The sequence below is a fragment of the Vitis riparia genome, chromosome 17 (genome assembly GCF_004353265.1).
Source record: "Vitis riparia cultivar Riparia Gloire de Montpellier isolate 1030 chromosome 17, EGFV_Vit.rip_1.0, whole genome shotgun sequence".
Taxonomy (NCBI): domain Eukaryota; kingdom Viridiplantae; phylum Streptophyta; class Magnoliopsida; order Vitales; family Vitaceae; genus Vitis; species Vitis riparia.
Window position 1 is genome coordinate 14,426,326 of NC_048447.1, and position 22,961 is coordinate 14,449,286.

At 32.6% G+C, this 22,961-nt stretch overlaps 2 protein-coding genes across 2 annotated transcripts; both read right to left on the reverse strand.

Moving 5' to 3' along the window:
• Window positions 1-12,365: 12,365 nt before the first annotated feature.
• LOC117903953 (NAC domain-containing protein 73-like) lies at window positions 12,366-15,604 on the reverse strand. The gene is made up of 4 exons (XM_034816467.1): window positions 15,488-15,604; window positions 15,151-15,377; window positions 14,868-15,057; window positions 12,366-13,447 (listed from the first exon to the last, which is right to left on the reverse strand). The coding sequence occupies exons 2-4, from the start codon at window positions 15,301-15,303 to the stop codon at window positions 12,852-12,854; spliced, it is 939 nt and encodes a 312-aa protein (XP_034672358.1). The 5' UTR covers window positions 15,304-15,377; window positions 15,488-15,604; the 3' UTR covers window positions 12,366-12,851.
• A 2,734-nt stretch (window positions 15,605-18,338) lies between these two features.
• Window positions 18,339-20,158, reverse strand: LOC117904983 (proline-rich receptor-like protein kinase PERK3). Its single transcript, XM_034817829.1, has one exon. The coding sequence runs from the start codon at window positions 19,878-19,880 to the stop codon at window positions 18,882-18,884; it is 999 nt and encodes a 332-aa protein (XP_034673720.1). The 5' UTR covers window positions 19,881-20,158; the 3' UTR covers window positions 18,339-18,881.
• Between the last annotated feature and the right edge of the window lie 2,803 nt (window positions 20,159-22,961).

Below are 22,961 nucleotides of genomic sequence, written 5' to 3' on the forward strand. Positions count from 1 at the left end.
ACATGAAAATCCCCAGACTCAAAAGCTTGAAGGTTATCCATAAAACTGATGTTTAAAAATCAATTTAAATAACTCAGTTATGAAGTTGGTGTCTAAATTGTAAATTGTTGGTCTTTGTATAAAAATGCTTCTCTGCAGTCCAAATTATCCTACAAATACAAGCGTCATGCGCCCTGTAAGAGTAACAAAGAGTAGGGTCTTTCATTCTGTTTTTAATCGTTTTATGGTATTAGAACCTTCCACAAACATCCCAATGGCTAGCTCCCAAACCGCCCAAACCAATAACTCTGCTCAATCAAACGATCTCCCACCCAAAATAATCATGTCCCTCTATTCAATGTCTCCTTCAATCACCCACTATCACTCAAATTAGACAACAAATTTTCTCCCATGGAAATATTCCTGATCATCTTGCACTTGATGATATACATGATTTGCTACTTAGCCATGCGATTCGGCTTCAACAAAGTTCTTCATCCACCAGTGATTCTGGGCAGCGTGGTGGCTTTCCTTGCAGTGGTCATGGTTCCGACCTTGGTGTCAAATCTGCTTGAAACTAGGACATACTGCTACTAAGTGGTACTATCATTTTGAGTAGGGCTACCAACTACCAATCTCTCCTAAATCTTCTCAAACTGCTGCATTGGTTGCTAGCCCTGAGATGGTGCATGATCCCTCTTGGACCAACCAACGACTTGACTGCAGATCAAATTAACATGACTGTTCAATAGGATTATCAGGGACTTGGGAATTGGTTGTCTGTAATGGCACAGGTTTGCCCATTCTCCATATTTGGCCATTCTTTTATTCCTGACTTGAATGTGCCGAATATTAAAGACAAATTTAATTAGTGCTGCTCAATTCTCTTCTGACAACAAAGTATTTTTTCAATTCTGTATTTGTTTGTCCAGGATCAAGAAACTGGCCAGATATTACTCCAGGGGCATCATAATCATTAGGGCCTTTTTGGGCACAAGTCTGCTAGCTTCAAGTTGATTTAACATTCTGTTCTCAATTCATCTCGTCAAGTTTACTAAGCTCAATCTACTAGTCTTATTAGTCTTCATTCTAGCTGTAGGATAAGCTCTCTCTCTCTCTCTCTCTCTCTCTCTCTCTCTCTCTCTCTCTCTCTCTCTATATATATATATATATATATATATATATATATATATATATATATATATATATATATATATATATATATATATATATATATATAATTCTTCTGCGAAAAATTAATCAAAAATTGTCTTATTCTTCCTGTCAACTTGGCAAAAGCCATCATTTCCCATTTACTTTTACTTTTCCCCTTATCACAAAGGCCTTTTGATTTACTTCATTCCGACATCTGGGTCCTTGTTCTCGTATTTCGATTGATGGCTACAAACACTAAGTTAGCTTTATAGATAATTTTGGGAGGTTGGGGTGTTGAGTTTCATTCTTTTACGGCATCCACCATCAGCTATTTTGTCCTCGTACTCCAAAACAGAACGGTAATTGTGAGCGAAAACATCCTGACATTGTAGATAGGAATTAAAACTTGTTGCTCAAGCTCTATGCCCATGAAATTTATGGACTTATGCCTTGTGCACACATCTCGGTTAACCACTCTTACATTCGAATCTTCTTTCACCTTTACAAAAGCTGTCTTCCTTACCTACGCCGCTACAATTCTAATAAACTTCAATTTCGTCTAGCAGGATGCCTTCATCCCGCATGGTTTGCATTTCAGTTTTCATTTCAATTTCCCAAACATGCCATTTTTAATGAATAAGAAGTTGCTTTTGCTCTCATCTCAAATTCTACTGGTGACCATCTACCATTTCTGACATCTCTCTTCATCAAGCCCACTAGTTGTCAAGCCAATGCCATCACCTAGTCTTCCTCTTCTTCTATTGCTAGTTTAGTCATACCTCCTCCCCCGTGAGGCTTCTCTACTTCCCTTCCAGCTTTTGTCTACTCATCCCAAATTTTTGGGTCTCTTCCATTTCTTCTATGTAAGCCTACTGTTCCTGATTCCGACATTTCAAGTCTCTCCTCCAATATTCATCCCATGATAACTTGATCCGAAGTAGGAATATCCAAACCTTAAGTTTGTGCTGCCACCAATTATCCCAATCCTCCAGTGGCCATACCCTCCACAACCAACTAGTACTCAGGATCTAAGTGATCCAAAATGGAAACAAGCCATGAATGAGGAATTCTTCTCTGTACTACTAAAAAATAAAACCTGGGAATTTTGTGGGTTTTAAGGTCAAACAAAACCCACATAGTTCTATTAATTCTCGGTACAAGATTAGATTGATTTTTTTAAGAAAAAATATTTAACCCCGTCATCAAACCTGTCACAATTCAATTTGTACTGACTTCGGCTATTTCAAGATTCATTTTTTAAATTAATAATAAATAAAAACAAAAAAAAAATGGAGAATTTTATCTTAACATAAATTTATTTGAAAAATATCAAAGAAAGGACAAAGTGGAAATCTGTTATGCTAAATTTGAATTTGAATGGCCTTGAAATCCTAGAGTTTGAATTACTTATCCAACACGCTCCTCCTTATTAATTCAAATGTTCCCCACATCCAAATAGATTCCTTGATCTAGTTGTGTGAAGCTGTTGCCAATCTGGTCTTTTATAAGGCAATTGATTGCTAGTTTGTTGCCCATTAAATGATAACTGAACCAAGACTGCAAGCAAACCTAGAAGTTCTCTTCCAATCATCTATACAATACAGTCATCCTAATCACTATCAATATATGCCACCAATTTAAAATTATTAACATGGTGATAACTTATTCCAAACACTACAAGAAAACTTATTTTTCCTGACAAAAATTTAGGGGCAAATTGTAATTTTGTCGCTAAAAAGAACTTTTACCGATGAAATTTTAGATATCGTTGCTAATGTCAAATTTCTGAAAACTTTTTGTAACGAATTTGAATTTTTTGTCTCCAAAAGACATGGCGGGAAAATTTGGCGGTTTTTTTTTGGCGCAAACGCTATTGTGATGAAAAAAAGACTATTTGCCAACGAAAATATTTGTTACTAAATACAATTTTTTTTGTGACAAAAATAATTTCCTTACTAAAAGTTACAAATTTTTATCCATATTTGCTTACAAAATGGTTTCATCAGTAAATATATTATTTTATGACAAAATGAGTAATTTTGTCACTGAATAGTGTTGCTAAATTGTAATAGTAATAAGTCATATTGACAAATAGATAAAAAGTTTATGTTATAAAATAATATAATACGTATTTTTTGAGACTTGATATTTAAATTATAATATTTTATTTATATATATAATAATAATACTAATTAAAGATTCATAAAATTAAATACTAGAATATAGATTTATAGAAATTTAAATGTTTTTTTATGTAATAATAGTATTGTTATGAAATAATAAAAAGGTAAATTATTTAAGCAATTAATTTTTATAGTGTAATATATATGTTATATTTTTTTTATATAGATAATAACAAATAATCCAAGATATAATATAAATTTATTTAAATTTCAATATTATTATATGATGTTAACCAAACATAAATAATTTTAAATCTTTTTTATTATACAATGTAAAAGTTATTTTTGCAAGTTTAATATAGTAGTATTGAACTTAAATTAGCTATGAATAAGTAATGATCCTCTAATTTGTTCTCATTCAAAATCATGTCGTCTGAAGTAAATTTATACTAATATTTAACTACCTAGTTTAAATTAATAGTTTTTTATAATTATTACTTGGTTTTTAAATAGTTTTTCATAATTGAAATTATCAAATAAATTACCTAATGTCTATAAAGACATTATATTTGCATAGAATTTATACTTGTGTGTATAAAAAATATCATATATTATCAATACATATATGATTGCAATTAAATATTATATGATATGATATATGGCATTATATGCCTAACTACTATAATATTAATAACAAAATAAAAAATGTGTCATATATATATATATATATATACACATATTATAATGGGTATATGAAGAAATTAATATATGAATGATATAAATTGTAACATTTTATAATAATCAACAGTATTTGAAAGCATATTTAATGTTAAAATGATAATTTATTTACTTTATAATATGTGAATAATTATTATATTTTTATTTCATTCATGATTTTTGTGCTTTCAATAATAAATTAAATGGAAAATAAAATCAAACATTTAAAATTAATAGATTTATTAAAACTTTATTTTAATATTTTAATATTTAAAATGTATATAAAATTTAGGTGTAAACATAATTATATATAATGTAGGCACTTTAATAACTCAAATAAATGACTATCCTAGTGGTGTATAGTTAACTTTGTAAGGTTGGGAAGTCTGAACACTTTATTGATCTCATTATAAATTTTTATTTTTAATTGTTAAATATTAATTTATCATAAATGATTACTTATTAAAAAAAATCATAAATTATATCACAAAATAGTAAATGTTGTATACTAACTTGTAAAGAAGTTTTTATATTTGTATACAATTTTTTAATAAAACATGTAAAACAAATATAGTTATCAAAATAATTGTAACATATCATAAAATAGTATATCATTTATATTTATAGTGTTTTATTGCATTTGATATTTTTGTTTGAAATATAAGAGAAAGAAAATGAAAAAAGATAAAGATGACTTTTTGACACGAATTGTTATACTTAGGCTTATTCACTTTGAAAGTAAATTTATACTAATATTTAATTACCTAGATTAACCTAATAAAAATATTTTTTTTAATTATTGTTTAGTTTTTAAATAATTGTTAATATTAGAAATTATCAAATAATAACCTAATTTTTGTCAAGATATTCTATTGACGTAAATTCCAAATATGGTTTATGTTTATAAAGATATCATATATCATTAATGAATATATGATTGTAAGTTAAATATCATATGATACAATACATTGTACCATATGCATAACTACTATATTATTATTTTAGAAAATAAAAAATGCATTATATATTAGTAATATATTATATACATAAAAAAAATTGTAAGGTATCTAACCACTTCTTAATTAACAATTGATTAGTTTAATTTTTAAATAATTTTATGATGTATTAATGATCTTTAGCTTAACTACTAAATTAAGATAATAAATTATGCCACAAAAGTAGCAATTATTATAGCTACTAATTTGTTAAAGATTGTTTTACACTTTTATATGTTTTTTAATAAAATATTTAATCTATGATTTTTATTCCTTATTTTAAATCTCAAATTTTATTTTACTCTAATTTCTAATATATAAATTATGATTTAAAAATTTTTAATTTTAAATTTCTAAATTTTAAATAATACAAAACTCATAAATCTTACATTTTATTTTTAGTCAAATTTGTAATTTATAAATTCTAATTTTTTTATTTTTTTATTTTCTAAATTTTAAATAATAAATAGTCCCAATAATAGGCAAATAATAAAGTTTCAATTTTATTTTTAATCTAATTTTTAATTTATATTTTTAATTTTAAAAATTTTAAATTCTAAATTTTAAATAATATAAAACATAAAACATCATGAAATGCATTAAATGCGCCGAGTTGTAGCAGCATGCTACTGAGATTTGGTTGTAGAGTCGGCACAATGGATGGTGTGGAGTATTGGTTGGGAAATGAAATGAAAAGAAAGTGAAATAAAAAAGAAAAAAACAAATCTCCCAAGCACCCACGTAGCACTGGGACTTTGAAAAGTGTGAAGACTTTCTCACCAACTCTCCATCATTTGCCTGCAACTTTGAAAATGAAAAAGAGCATCACTTCCCACCACATCTCTAACATCTACCATAACCTCCTGAACCTTCCACCATTTTCACCATCTCATCTACCTTCTTAAAAAATCGTTTCCCACTTGCAAGCCATATCCACCATTCTCCACCAAAGTTTACCGAGCCGGCAAAGCTTCTTATCTGCCATTTTCATAGGTCTGTTATACTACAGAAATCTACCACCGGTATGTTCCCTTATAATTTTTATTGGTTTTTTTATTTGTTTACATGTTTGTTAATACTTGATTATTCTCTTTATTTCACATAAAATGTTGAAATAATTTGTGTTTAAATTTAATAAGTATTTATTTTTCTTTCTCTCCAATGGACTTATAATTCTTAATATTAATGCATAATACTTGACAGTCAACAGAGAATGGAGAGATGGTTGGCCAAATTGAACTATTCAAACTAGTTCATTGGAAAAGTCAAGATGGATGGATAAATCAAGAGGCTAGAGATTATTATGTAAGATTATTTTGATAGCTTTCTATGTTTAAATCATGTTTGGGATTATGAATCTTTGTGGAAGTGTCATCGTGATAGTTTATTTACCATGTGATGATAAATAAGGCACTTCCTTGGTAGTTTTCATAAATCTTTAAATTTTGATTTGGTTATTGATTGCTTGGGTGTTCAATGTTGTTAAATTGATTAATAGCAGGGAAAATTTGGCAAAGTCTAAAAATTAGGGGAGACTATGCCAAAATTTCTATTGAAATTTTATCTTACCAACTTATTATTATAACTTTTCTTACTCAAAATTACATTTAAGATTATTAGTACTTGTAAAGTATTATTATATCAACTTGTATACTAGATTCTTATTTCAATTTTTATATTATTTAATGTGTGATTACAAGCTAATTAGGTTCTTCTTAGGTAGAATCCTTGAAGTAAACTTTTGTTTGGGCATTAACTAATCATAAATCTTTATTGTTAAATATTTTATTATGTGGTTGGTAAAAATTTGTGGAAATAGTAAAGAATTAAAGAGGGATTAGTATATTATTAACTTAAATATATAATAGGTCAAATTTTGGAAAAAAACTAAGAAATATAAGGGAATATGCCAAAATTTAAATAGGATTTTTAACTTGTTAACTTCTTGTTATAATTTTCCTTGCTTAAAATTAAGTTGAGATTCTAAGTACTTTTCAATTTTTACCATTTTATTATGTATATAAGAATCTTGTTTACGTGATAACAAGTTTAGATACTTTTTTAGTCATTTCTTTGCTTAAAATGAAGTTTAGGATTATATGTGCTTGTGGGGTGTTACAATATTTGTATAAAAAATATCATATCCTTATTTGAAATCTAATATTAAGGGATTATTCCAAAATTTAATTAGGATTTTTAACTAATTAACTTCTTGTTGTAATTTTCTTTACTTATAATTAAGTTGAGATTCTAACTACTTTTCAATTTTTATCATTTTAGTATGTATATATGAATCTTGTTTATGTGATAACAAGTTTAGATACTTTTTTAGGAATTTCTTTGCTTAAAATGAAGTTTAGGATTATATGTGCTTGTGGGGTGTTATAATATTTGTATAAAAATATCATATCCTTATTTGAAATCTAATATTAAGGGACTATTCCAAAATTTAATTAGGATTTTTAACTTGTCAACTTCTTGTTATAATTTTCTTTACTTATAATTAAGTTGAGATTCTAACTAATTTTCAATTTTTACCATTTTAGTATGTATATAGGAATCTTGTTTATGTGATAACAAGTTTAGATAATTTTTTAGGCATTTCTTTGCTTAAAATTAAGTTTAGGATTATGTGTGCTTGTGGGGTGTTACAATGTTTGTATAAAAATACCATATTCTTGTTTGAAATATAATATTAAGGGACTATGCTAAAATTTAAATAGGATTTTTAACTTACTAACTTCTTGTTATAATTTTCTTTACTTAAAATTAAGTTAAGATTCTAACTACTTTTGAATTTTCACCATTTTAGTATGTATATATTATTCTTGTTTATGTGATAACGTGTTTATAAACACTTTTTTAGGCATTTCTTTGCTTAAAATTAAGTTTAGGATTATGTGTGCTTGTGGGGTGTTACAATGTTTGTATAAAAATACCATATTCTTGTTTGAAATATAATATTAAGGGACTATGCTAAAATTTAAATAGGATTTTTAACTTACTAACTTCTTGTTATAATTTTTTTTACTTAAAATTAAGTTAAGATTCTAACTACTTTTGAATTTTCACCATTTTAGTATGTATATATTATTCTTGTTTATGTGATAACGTGTTTATAAACACTTTTTTAGGCATTTCTTAGCTTAAAATTAAGTTTAGGATTATGTGTGCTTATGGGATGTTACAATGTTTGTATAAAAATACTATATTCTTGTTTGAAATCTACTATTATTTGCCATATAATAACAAATTAAGGCACTTGGATGTTTTGTTGTGCTAAAAATCAATTTGATTATTAACTAATTTGAAATTCCAATGCTTATATTTATTATATATAGTAGGTATAATTTAAAAAATATCTACTAAATATGGGAGATCATGCCCAAATTTAATGGAAATTTTAATTTACTAACTTATTAATTATGTTTTGGTTCTTTTTTTTATTTTTTTTATTTTGCATATATAGGAGAAGATGTTGGAGCTCCAACGCCAGCCTATTGCAGAAGGAGCTGTGGCTATGACTGAGACAGAAATTTGTGAGAGAGTTTTGGGACAAAAATCAGGATATGTCAAGGGCCTTGGTTTTGGCCCTAAACCAATCTCATTTTCTAAATCTAGACCATCATCTTCTGAACATGAAATTGAGTTGGAGCATAGACTTGTTGAGACTCAACTACTTGTGGAGACTCAACAACAACAACTTGAGACTCAACAAGATCGAATTGACCAATTGGAGGCCTTGGTACAAAAACAAAACCAACAACATCATCAACAATTTGAAGAAATATTGCGTCATCTACGATCAAGCCAAGAGTCCTCATGATCCCTTTTTTTATGATGTGCATATGATGGACGTTCATTTCATTTTTTTGCCTATGCTAATATAGTTTTTTGTGATAAACACTTTGTTAAACTAATACTTTATTTTGTTATGTAGTTATATTAGCATAGATATTATACTACTATGATCACATGTTATGGTTACATATATTACTTACCAATGAAGTTATGTGATATATATTTTGATTTTTGTAAGCAGGTTTCAGAATTAACTTTTCTATTATAATTAATGTTTTAAATACCAAATACCATACATTTGTAATATGAAAAATAAAAAATGTAAATACATTTCCTGACAAAAAAAAAAATTATTACTAGCATACGTTTTAGGGACAAAATCATTTTGTAAATAAAAGGATTTAGCAACGAAATGAATTCGTCAGTATTAATGATAAATATTTTAGTTGAAAAAATCCTTTAGCAATGAAATATCTATTTCATCAAGAAAAACTTTTAGTGACAAAATGGAACTTTCGTTGGGATTGCAAAGCCTAGGGAGACGAAATTAAATTGTTACAAAAAATATTTGGTAGCAAAATAAATTCGTCAGCACTAAGTATTGACGACTTGGAGGACAAAAATTTATATTTTTTAGTGGCAAAAATTCTTACTTTTGTTAATGAAAAATTTCGTTGGGGAAAATATTTAGTAACAAAATTTTTATTTCATCAGGGAAAATATTGGGCAACGAAATAGGATTTTTGTCGGGATACTTTTAGCGACGGGTCTAGGGCGACGAATGTGACACGAAACATTTTTCGTTGGGAAATATTTTTGCAGACGAAATTTAGACTTTTAGTGACAAAATATTTTATCACTGAAAGTCAATTTTCTTGTAGTGAAAGTTGAGGGCAACACTAATATTTCTCAAGACCCTTTTCATTGCACCAAGACCCTTATTCAAGCTAATGGTTCAAATCAAGTTAAGTTTTTCAGGTTTACAAGGGACATTCAAAGAAAGTTCATACAATAATATAAGAAAACCAATTCCATGAAGACTTGAGTTCCTTAAAGACTTGAAGTAATCTAAGATTAAATGTAAGATAATATTTATTGGTGTATTTACATCTAAATTATTTTCACACTTAAAACTTTTGTTTTCATCCTTCCTCAAGCTTAAAATGATTATTTTTATTTAAGAAATGGATGAATCTTATTTTAATTTAAAACCTTAAACTAAATTCCTTTTAAACTTATCCTAACAAGTTTTAAGAAAGTGCATACAAGTTGTTGGAAGTTTCAAATATCAAATTGGATCATTTTAAGCACTTTACAATGAAATCAATCAAGGGTGTCAAGAATCGATTGAGCCAGTTAGACTCGACCGATCAAAGATGCCTTTTAATTCTCTCTTCTAGTAGTTAAGGTGTAAACGATTGAGAGATAACCTCAACCAATCGAGGGTCAATAGAGCCAATTGCCCCAACGATTAAGGTTATAAGCTCCAACAGTCATTTGCAAGGCATTAAACGCACAATGGCTAGTGAATTAGTCAAACCAATTGCTCAACCGATCAAGGCCTATTTGTGGGTTTTAGGATCCTTGAGGTAGAAACCTATAAATTGAAAAGTTTTAGTGTATTCAATTGAAAAGCAGTTGTTCTTCTCATTCAAAGTTCTTCTACAAGTACATTGAATTCTTAACTTGCAAATTCTATCGTGTACCTTCAAATCCATTTTAATGTTTTTTCTTATATTATGAGTTTAACTTGCTACTATGTTTAAAATCCTTAAATATTTTCATACCTACTTTGTGTAAGAAAAATTATTAAAATAGGTTGAGTACTTGAAGAGACTATGAAGATTTATTGAAACCTTGAAATCCAAGTGTAAAGAGTTTTAAGACCTTGATTATAAAAGTCTTGAAGATAGTGGAACATTTACTCAATTAAAAACTTAAGGAGAATATTGAACATAAATGAGTTGTTGAATACTAAAAAATAGTTTGCATTTCTCCTCTCAATATTTCTTTATTATTCTTGCTTCATTCCTCATTTCTCAATAATTTTGCTTTTGGTTGAGTGTTTTATCATTCAATTCAATCCCCCTCCCTTTTGGGTGACTTCCTTAAATCTAATTAGTTGTTTTTCACACCTTAGTATATCCTACAATTCTAGCTTCCTTTATGATTGCGTTAAGCCAAAAATTATGCTAGGATCTTATTGTATCGTTTCTCTTCCAATAGTAATTTTATGAGAAAGTTCAAGAGTGAAACATTTCTTGAAAGCAAGCTATGAAAGACCCCTTGTAATTGAGAACGCAAGTGTGAAGTAGATTTACACTTGATTTGAAGCCTTGGAGTTTAATAGAATCTTCGACTTAGTTTGGAATTTGAGGAGAGTTAATGTAGTAGGAATTGCATTGAATCACCATAAAAATCTATTTACATCTTTCTTCTCTATTTTGTTACTTCACATTGCTCTTGTTATTGTTTAATTTGTTATTTGCATCATTCACTATTAAAATCAATCAATAATTAATTCACCCCCTCCTCTTGGGAATATACCTAAGTAGGATTAGTTTAAACCTCACACGAAAATATCAAACAAATATCCACTTTCTATAATCCTAAGCCTATGGAACTCAATATTTTGAATCACCGTGACTTTCTCATGTACCATGAATGCTTTTTGTTCAATTCTAGTACTCAAATCATTCAAAAACACTTTATTGATTCTATCTTTGAAGATCCAAAAGAATGTATAAAAGAGACTACACATCTTACATAGAACATGATGTTGTATATATCATATTCGTTATTAGAGGATAACTTTACCTTCAATGAAAACTCTCTAATCAAAAGAAAAGTAAATTTTAGTCATGCATTAGCCTCATCGAATCCACAATTTCCTTGATTTTAAAAATGTTACTTAAAAACAAGTACTAGAATAAAATTGCAACGTATTACTAGTCAAATGATTCCGAATTTTAAGTCATCAAATATTATTTGATTTAAAATATCACCTAATCTTGACTGGCGACGCCATTAATACAACTAACAATTAATTTAAAGTTTAATGCTTACTATCAGTAGGCGTCAGCTTATCTCATCTTATGGATCACTTTCCTAAATCACTATTGAGGGATGTAGAGTTTTTGGCCGTATGTTTGATTTCAGCTATTTCTTTTATCTTTATATGTACAAGAATCTCTTTTTTTTTTTTTTTTTTTTCCTATTTTAATGCTCCGACCTCAATTGGATGATGAACTTGATTTAACTTTTGGTAATCATCAAGGAACCTTCTCAACATCCAAGATTCTGAAGTCCGTCTTCGGATGATTTCTATAAGTGTACAATTCAACTCCGAACCAAGAAAAGTCCTTCAAAAGCATAAAATATATACCTTTCTTGGCTGAGAAATTCCCGAGAATCTACCCGCACCCACATGAAGCTCACATATATTAATGCCTTTTTTGGTTTAGAAACTTGATGCCTACGCCTAAATTTGGGTAGGAGTTCTTTAGAACTTTCTAAGACATGGAAGGCGTGCTACGTACCTTACATAAGTTGACTGACCAATATTCCTGCAAAAATGAAGAGAAACTTCCCATGCTGAGCAATTACCAGAAAGAGAGCACTTTTTATTAATTCACTCAGAAGTTTCCAGAAGATATATAGAACTAAGTTTTGATCGACATAACACATAAATATATATATATATGATGAACCTAAAGCATACCAAACTACCTAAATATAGGTAAGTATCGATCATATTTGTACAGTTCTTCAATCAATATGCATGGGTCTCCCATACGCATGGTTGTATGACAGTGCTCCTCCTTCATCCACTTGCTGAACCAACAACTACTCTGAAAACTACAAGGCAGTGTCATGGCCAAATCTTCAATGCCCAGTTGAAGAACCTGGAAAACCTGGCCTCTTTTTCTTTAGTTAAAAAGAAACCCCATATATATGTATATATGTCCACCTTATTCTCCCTTTTCCTCCTCATTAATTAAAATCTGATGCTATTAATTTATTTTCGAGTGTTACACAGCAACAAACAACTACCACCACCAACCAGGAGTCATTGTCGTTGCTATATATCAGCTCTTCCATCTCTATTTCCTCTCAAGTTTCCTTTGCTTGCATCAGCAGCTAGTCGAATGAAGGAAGACCCGTCGCCTTGGACTACCAAGTTGGGAATCAGCTGAGGTGGGCTTTCTCTATTATGGCTTACTTGGTCATAAGAGATAAAAGAAGGATGATAATATTCTACCAATGCAGCGCTTTTAATTATAGGACCATCATGCGCACTTCGACTATTTGATTTGTTATCAAGTGAATCCTTAATGCTCAAACCACATTGTCTAGGCTGTGTTTGGTAGAAAACCTTTGAAACCACTAATTCTCCATCTTTCTCTTCTTCATTATTGCCAAGATGGTACTGGTGCATTACCCAGTTTGTCTTCTCCGGCTTCCTTTGTCTTCCATAGTTGGTATAGAGCACCAGTATCTTTTTGAATCCCTTCACTGCCCCACCAACAAAAACTGGTCTAGTCTTGCCTGTTTTGTGCCATCTGGTCTCGCCTCCGTCTTCATTGGTATGCACCTTTCTTCTTTTCCTCGTCCCAGTTGTGTATGCCTTTGAAGGTCGATGAAAGAAGTGACGAATTAAACCATCTTTGCTTACTCCTGCATCATCCAGAATGTGCATATATAGAAAATGAGCTGCATGCCATATACTGTCAAGAAAACTCAGCATTGATGTATAGGGGAGTTGGAAATTATAAGTACTAAAGTTCTACCAAAACAGAAAGAAAATTTTGTTCTGATTATTTCAATATGAATCATAGAGGAAATTGAGAGAAACTTCGTGTAGGTTAAGGATGTACCTTGTTCATAAGAATCCATTTTTTCATTTCCATGTCAAGATATTTCTCAATATATCAACATTTGTGATTTACTAAATTAACAATAAAGAGATAGGTTTGATTTATTAACTAGCTAGAGTAAAAAGTGTTTTGAGAAAAAAAAAATTACAAAAAACACTTCTAAAAATTTTAAAAAACTATTTGTAGTGATGGTCAGAAAACACTTAATAAGTAATTCTCTCAAGAATAGTTCTAAATAAAACACTTCAAAGAAAAATACTGCAAAATATATGCTCTTCATCTATTAAAAAAGTTGTGTTCGTAACCTAATAAAAAATTTTGAAATTTCATTCCAACATTTTTCTAGCAGATGCTTCAAGGGGGTAATATAAAATTTAAAAATAAAAATAAAAATAAAAATAAAAAAAATGACAAAATAATGGAGGTCTTATTGAAAATGTTGTGACTAAGCTAAAATGTCATGAATGCTGGATTATGAATGGCATCCTCTGGCACAGAAACATGTCCACATACAACTTGAAGAACAAATGAGGATTTGAGTATGACTCAGAAAACCAGTGTCAATGGTAAAACAAAACTCTGTTACTTCCTTTCATGATAGGGTTCTTTTGTTGCCTTTGCCAATTAAGGTAGCTTTAGGCATACACTTTCTGTTGGAGGATATGAGGGATGCAATTAGTAAAGTGGAAGAAGCATGTTACACATTGGCATCGCTATTCGTTTTAATAAACACAGATTAAAAGGAGCAAGTGGGTTGTAGGGCAGGACCAAGCTAGCCAGGGTTACTCCAAGCAGAAAAGCACCATATTAATGGTGGTAGAAGCAATTAAAGTTGGTATTCCGAATTCACACCAACTTTGGTATTTACTTGTAACATAATGGAGTTGGTCATACAGTTGAGAATGCCCATGTGCAGGTTATTATTTTGAGAAAATTAAAGGGGCAGAAGAAGAAGATACATCCCACACCCAATCATTTTAATTTTTAATTATGGATCAAATTTACAAGAAAACATAGAAGCAGACAAATACTATGGAGTTCCAACCGGAGACCTTTCCGGGATACTCAGGTGAGAAGCTAATCATTTACAGGCCTTGTGATGGAAGAAAGTTAATTATAGCTACTCATTATGCATGCACCTTACTATGTATTGACCAAAAATCATAGATCTAAAAATGGTAATATGGGATCAAGCTATACTCATGGACAATTGAAGTCACCTGGTAGTTTCTCCGGGTGAGTGTAGCAAATTCCATTCTCTCCCTCCAGTGTAGGGATAAATTCATCAATTAGGGGATGTGTCTTATGTGTATCAGACAGCACCTTTGCCTCTAAGTGTTCAAGAATCTCTTGGTCTGTCGGATCGAACTTCACTCCCGCAGGCAGTCCCGGTAAATCATGAATCCCGGCCTGATTCAAGTATAATTGTCCGTCTAACATGAAAATCAACACCAGATAATACAGCACAAAACAATTAATAAAAGATAGCATGAGAAAAAAAACCTGATCTTGGAATTCTATTTGGTGGCCACATGAAGGGCATGTTAGTGTCGGAAGTATGTCATCAGCCTTTGCATCGATGACACTCTTATCTTCACAGGAGGTTGAGATTATTTGAATAGCTCTTTCATCGTCTGAGTCATTACACCATGTCATCCCTGTTGTTGAGCCTCTATGCCCATCCCAGACGGGAATTTCCTCTCCTGGCTCCTCCACTTCTCCAAAATAGACTGAATTACAGCAACAGGCAGACATAAAATAAAAAGGATTCAATTTGGAATGGAAAAAAAGAAAAAAGAAAAGCAAAGCAACAACTTGTCTCTTTTAAAGCATGTTTTACGTTAAACAATTCTTCTTCTTGATGTTTGGAAAGGAATTAATTCTCCTTCACTTTATGTTTTTCCTTGAACTGTGTCCTCTCTACAGCTTGTTTCTTTCTAAGAGGGAGATGAAGAGGAGGAGAAAGGGTATAAAAGAAGATGAGAAGAGAATGAAAATTTTCTAGAAATATAAAAAAAGGTTGCTTGGACGTCAAGTTAGGTTTTGTTAATGTATGGATACTGACTAGTATAAGAATATAAATGCAGTTTTGGTCGTTGCATTCTTTACTATGTTTGAAGAGGAGTTTGGGTTTATTGAAAAGGTAATTCAAGAAAGTTAACCTTAAATTTAACAACCTATATAATGCATAAAGGGTAGAGTGGAGATGGGGCAAGCTGATATTCTCCTGGGACGTTTCACCCTCCCCAGTACAAAGAGAGAGAGAGAGAGAGAGGGGGAGATGGCTTTAGCTCCAGCGTCACCCTAGAGTGTCTTTAAAGCTATGTGAAATTTTATATATGTTTACAATCCCACCAAAAAATGAAAATAACAAACGGATATTACACCAACCTCTACATGTATTAATCCATTTCTTCACGTAGACTTCTCATTTGAAGCAAGGAATCCTCTCTTTCTCGTGTGTATGTCTGAGAGATCAGCACCATTCCTTCTTCTTTTGGATGATCCGTATCATATTATCACACACTTTCATTACATGAACACGTGAAACATGATTTTGTCCGGATGATTTCTCATTCTATCTATGTGTATAGATATCTCTGTCTGAACTGGGTATATGTATATATATATATGGTTAATTCTTATGGTGCGGCTAAACCATTTCTAACATACTTCTCATGGCCAAAACAACTTTTCTTTACCTGAACATGGCATGACCGAGGTGCGGAATAAGCTGATGAAAATGTAGACTTGACCATGCAAAGGACAATGTCGAGGTAGTCTATACAGACTTTTTATTTATCCCTGCAATTGTATAGCAATTTTCTCCTCAAATAACCCTATGTGCCTTGCAATTGGAGAGAAAGTGGCAAGTGGAAGGAGTCAAAGAGAATGTGAATTCAATATTTTTTTAGCCGACAGTGATACAAGGATTGGTTCCAACTTCTTCAACAAGCTACGCAACAAAAACTTAAGCCCTAAGCTTCTCCACTAGCTTTAACGTATGGATTGGGATTTGTGGGATTTTTTGTCAACTTGTTTCTTTATTTGGATAATAATACCCTTTCCTTTGTCCATTTCCCTGTTTCACGGATATGACAAATCACAGAACCTGCTGTTCGTATGGGTCGGCCTAAGGTGCTTTAATAATTGGGCCTAAGCCCAAAGTATCGGCCCATACAGCACCCATCCTTTTCCAGGTTTTAGGGCAAAATTCATGAAAAATGCTATTCACATCATCATTTGTATCACAGATGATATAATAAACGATAAATTATTGGGCTCCAGCTGGGTTGCCCTTTCTCTTTGTGGCAAGTGTGGCTAACATTCATGAGAGGCATCAAGGTCAGGTCCTTGGCCCGGCCCAAAATGAAGCCCAGACCCAAACTAATCCGATGACAAGCGTCCCAATTTGCTTGGAAGTTAGCCAAACCCAAATTCAATGGAATAGGAAGACAACGGTAAAGATTTGAACATATTATGCCTCTCGTCTAGATATTATCTATTATGGTCAAATTAAACTAGAGTCCAATCCAAATCAAAATTAAGAAGCAATTAATTTGAATCGGACTTAATCCAATCTCATTTCCTTATGTTCAGGTTATGTTAGATTGAGATTGGTTAGGTTGATCAGGTTGTATAATTCAAAATCATTTTATAATATTTTTCTATTTAAATGATAAATATCACAAAATTTCAAGATAACAATAAAATATAAAAATAAATTTATACATTGTTCAAAAAGATTTAAGAATAAAAAATGTATGATATGATATAGTTTAATATTTTTTTAGGTCTATAAATAAAATAATATTATTAAATAGTATAATATATATTATAAATATTATAAAAATATTAAATTAGATCTGGTTTATCTAAGCATCAGTCTTAACTCCATCGAAATCAAGTTTGAGTTAAAAAAAATTAATTTAAGTCTAATCCAAGTATTAAAAATAATTGTTCATTCAAGCATTTAACGTGGTCAACCCAATATAACAACTTGTTACTCAAGATATCATACTTTATAAAACTTTGTTTAAAAACTTTTTCCTCATGCTTTATAATACAGTAATCAAATTGCATTAGCATAACACACGAATAAAAACATTCTTTGAGATACGTCTTATTCCTATTTCAGATAACTCTCTTAAAATCTTCAGACAAAACAATGCTTCTCAGAGCTTCATCTCACCGGCCCTTCACAATGCAATGGTCTTGACTTTCTGCCACGTCTTCCAAACAACCCCCTTCCATAATCAATTCATCAAAACCCTTCAAATGAAAGAATTAATCCTCAAAAAATTTATTCAAATAAAAGGACTGAAAATTTTATGATTGCCATGTGAAGTCACAGTATAGGTTGATAAGAAATAGGTGGATAATAGTCCCACCACCAATTATGGGTTTAGTAAATCCATTGAAAGAACATTCCACCAACCATAGGGTGGTAGATCTACCTGCGACTTTGACGTTTTTTAACACTTTGTTTTTTAATTCATTGTTCGACTCATCGCATCTTTTTCAGAAGATAATGCCATGCTGCCAAGATCAACAAAATCTTTCCACGCCCATACATTAAGAAACCTTTAATTAACCCCAAAAAAATTATAAATAACCCTCCATTACCGTAATTAATGGAGGGATGCCCACTCACAATCGGTTTGGGACAAATCATGAGTCCATGATGATCGTATGATAAAGATTTTTTAACAACTATTCATATATATTTAATAATACAAAGATTTACAAGGGTAACAGTAGAGTCGAATGATGAAGCAATGACAAGCACAAAAGACTAGGGCGAATAGGGGAGTTGATGGAATGGGGCATTGGGAGGTGGGGGTCCTCTTGGTGCCCAAAAAGATCCTCAATTCTACACGGAAACAAAGAATAAATTCACCGCCCGAAATATAAAGGCACCGTCCTACCTTTCTATTTCAACATTCCCCCACTTACGGCGAAGGTCTTAACATCAACCCCACCACAATCACCTCCCCACCCAACATGAGTCTCTACTATATTATTATAGCTAATTAAAGCGAAACTCGACTCATCATAGTTTGTTTCCAGCTTCATCATCTGGGTCCAGAGGATTTTTCATCAGAGTCACCAAATGTACTTGGGATATAGTGCTTGCTTCTAGGGGCCCGTAAATGGGGTGTCAAAATTTCCATCTTCAGGTAGTACTTCAAAATTGTTGCCAGCTGGCTAATTTGTGAGAGACCCAAGAAGAATCAAAGACATACCTCCATCTCCAGACTGCTCAAAATGGCCACCACTTGAGCGATTGAAGGTCTGTTCTTCCTCGAATTGCCCACACATGCTGAGGCAACTTTAGCCAGTCTGATAAGATGCTTCATATCAGATGGGATCACAAGTCTAGGATCCAAAAGCTCACTGATATTCATTTCCTTAATCAAAGGCAATGCCCACTCAACAAGTAACCCTTCATCACTTCTTCTCCCACTCAAAAGCTCCAACAACATCACTCCAAATCCGTATACATCACTTTCCTTGGAAGCGCCCCCTCTCTCAGCCCAATACTCATCATCCACATACCCCACAAGGCCTCTCTTCTCATGGGGTGCCAAGAAAGAAAGCCCATAATCACAAACTCTGGCACAAAACTTCACATCTATTATGATATTTGAAGCTTTGATGCAGCCATGCACAATATGGGGTGTCATCCCTTCATGCAAATACTCAAGCCCTCTAGCTGCCCCTGCTGCAATCCTCAAACGCCTGCCCCAATCCAAAAGAGACGCCCCATCAGAGTTCTGCTGCAAATAGAAGTCCAAACTCACCATTCCAGCAAACTCCATTACAATAATTCTCTCCCCCGGGCCTTCTGAGAACCCTACAATGGATACTATGTTGGGATGTTGAGCCAAAGAGAGTGACCTAAGTATGGACGAAAACCCAAAACAGGCATTGCTCAAAACAAGCCCCGGATGGATTCTCTTCACAGCAACCAATTCCCCTCTTCCTGACAGAGCTGCATATACAGTTCCCAGACGACCCTTACCAATAATTCTACGATGGTTAAAGCAATCAGTAGCAGCATCGATATCAGTTAAAGGACACGCTTGTGCACAAAGCTTGATAGGAAGAGTTTCTTCAGACTCCACCGGTTTCTTCCTGCAAAGGATGAAAAGGAGGACACCGAGGATAACGGTGGATGTCGAAAGGAGAGCCATAACAACTGCGTAAGATATACCCTCACCATAGCTCATGTTAGCGATCCTCCCAGCAAGCTCTCCTAAGAAATCTTGGCAGCTGCTTCCCCCCCCCTTTACCCCTGAATTGTATACAGGAAATGAGTCAATGAGGGATTAAGAAGTAGGCCAACCCATAAAGCAGAGAGTGGAAATGGGGTTATGTATGAGTTTGAAAAAGGGGTCCGGCTCCCTCCTCCTCCAAAGGGTTAGAAAGAGAAAAGTATGTGAGAAAAGACGGCATCAATTTAGCGTATAGATATGCACTTTGAAAAAGGGGCTTGATTGGTAAGAAAGTTGGAATAACATGCATGAGTTTAGTTACATCATATATGATGGTTTATATGTGGTTGGCCGCCCTCTCCTATGTTTTTTCTTAAGGGGCTTCCACAATATCCATTTTGTCTCATGCGAGATTGGTGGACGGAGCACAGGGAAGGAGGGCCATGGAGTCCTCTATTGACTTATATATGGATTACTTTATCAACCGCTTGGTTAGATATAACAACTCAAGTACAATTTCCATCAAACACACCCCTGTAAACGTTTTAAGACAAAGTTGCTTCAAAAGTTTGATGGAAGATTCAACTGCGGCATTAATCACACTATGTAATCCGGAGGCATCCATCTAAGGGGAATTTTCAACTCTCTAAAAGAGTCTAAGCTTCCAAAATCACGTGTTACAACACTTAGCTAGAATAGAAAAACCATACATCTAGAAAATAGAAAATGTCAAAAAGAAAACAATTAATGTGAAAAACTCTGACCTGTCTTGTGAACAGTGTATCACTTTCCCTTGGGAAAGGTCTATAAATTGTATGACCCAAGATTTCGCCTTTGACAGTTTCCATATTCATGGATCATGTTCATATTGGGATAATCCTCATGAACCATGAAAACATGGAAGAAAAGGAAATTGCAGAAGCCCCACTTGGAAATCCCTGTGTCTTTGTACTTTCCCGTTCTGATTATTCTTTTGTACCTTTCTTGTAGTATCGGTCTAGCGGTATGCACATGACAGCATGCCCAGTGCCAAATTAATTATCTTCCTCATTCGGCCGGCACTGTAAGAATATCTTTAGAATTATGTGTAGGGATGCCGGAGAAATGTTGACATATGGATGTTGTAAATTTTAGGGAATTTTCCAAAATAAAGACTGCCCAGGATTTGAACAACAACAACAACAAAAAAAAAAAAAAGTAAAATAAAAATAAAAATATATATTTCCACATTTTCTATAGATTAGGTTTCGTATTAGCTTGTAGATGGGATTTGTATGGGTTTTGTATTTTCCTGTATAACGTATTACTTATTGCATGTTGTTTCATCATTTAATCATAAGGTTGTGTTAGGGAACTCAAGATTTGGCTCATATTCCTTTCAAAATGAAGCAACATATATAATACTCGTGTTCATGCTAGCACAAACTACCTTCTCTATGGCACATGACACTTAGAGACTAATCCTAAACTTCTTATTTTAAAGCCTCAAGCTTCCTCATCTCATGTTATATGGGAGCACGAGTTCTAAACCTAGTTCCTTTACTTGTCCCCAAATGGTGAATATCCATTTATTTTCTATGCATATGCCACAATCTATGGGTTTGTCATTTCATCTCTCCCGTTTCCACTTTTTCACAAACTTCATTCTCACAAAACCTTCTTATATAACATCCATCTTCATACCAAAATCCCAATTATGGGTTTCAAAGAAAAAAATATCATAAATACAAGTAACTAACAACATATTCTAAATCTACCAACACTCAAAGCCAACCACAAAACCACATACAAAATCAAGCCCAAACCAAAAGCACAACAAAATGGTATTTATGATCTCAATACTTACTGCTTGCAGAAAGTAAGAAGAAACTTGTCAAAATTTGGGATAAAATGGTGATGGCTCGCCGTAAATGGGAAGAAGCTCATTGAAAAAGGAGTTTAAATGGTGACAAGTCACAAACAATGGGAAGAAGGTCACTCCGCAAATCTACTGCCTCTTGTTTATTGGCTGGGTTACATCTCAGCCAAAGCCCAACTCGCGTCCATTCTCTTTGGGACATGGATTACTAGTTTTTATATCTTAACGTATTAGACAAGAGAGATTGTGATGTTGTCTGTAGATGTATTTTGCTACTCTTTATACATGAGATTATTTATCCTTCCAAGCACTGCCCATGAGATGCTCGATCCAACCCATTAGCAACACAAAGGCCACATTCGATGACAACTTCAAAATGGCCACTACAAAAATGGGCTTTGCAAAACCTAATGCTAGGATTGGCGACCCATTTAGGACCCAACAGGCTGGTAGATTTGTTGTGGGCTCCAATTGGCCAAGATAGACATTGGTGTGAGACCTTGATGTTACGCCACACAATTCAATCAAGATCCATTGTGAGACCCAATTACAGAAGAATGCGTTAACTCTGTCTCACTGTCCCTAGGTATTTAGAAGTTAACATGTCCTTTCATGATGAAGTAGCTCACGCCCACCTATGGCTCCCCATGTCATGGAATAAATAAAAGTCGGATGTGCGTTCATAAGGTTGTGAGGACTCGCAAGACTGAGCGAGATGTGGATAGATATTGACCAAAAGGCTGGGGTTGTCCGTGGCCTTAAAGGACACCACAAGAATGTTTTAGGATTGGGCCTGCTCCAACGTATATGTGAATCAAGGGCCTTTGAGGTGAAGTGGGTATATACATGGGCCATTAGAGCGGACAATATATTTTGCTGGAGTCATCTATCAGTAATACGGTAAAGGGTTACAACTGAGAGTTTAGCTGAGGACCACAATAGAGAGATGGGATCATCATCTTCTAATGTTTTCGGACATTAGTGAAGAAGTCAGCTTTATAGGCCAGTTTCAACTTTCAAAGGCTTGTTTGTTTTTTGCACAGTTGGAGTGCAACATCTCATTAAGCACTCAAAATTGTTAGATTAACGAAAACAACCAAACATATCTCAGTCCCATCACTATCCTCTGCAATTCGAAAGTTCAAATGATAATAATAAGACGGAACATACAAACACATGTGCAACCAAAATGGCATGTCTGCAAGCTGGGACAGATCATGGTAACTGTTGGATTGTCC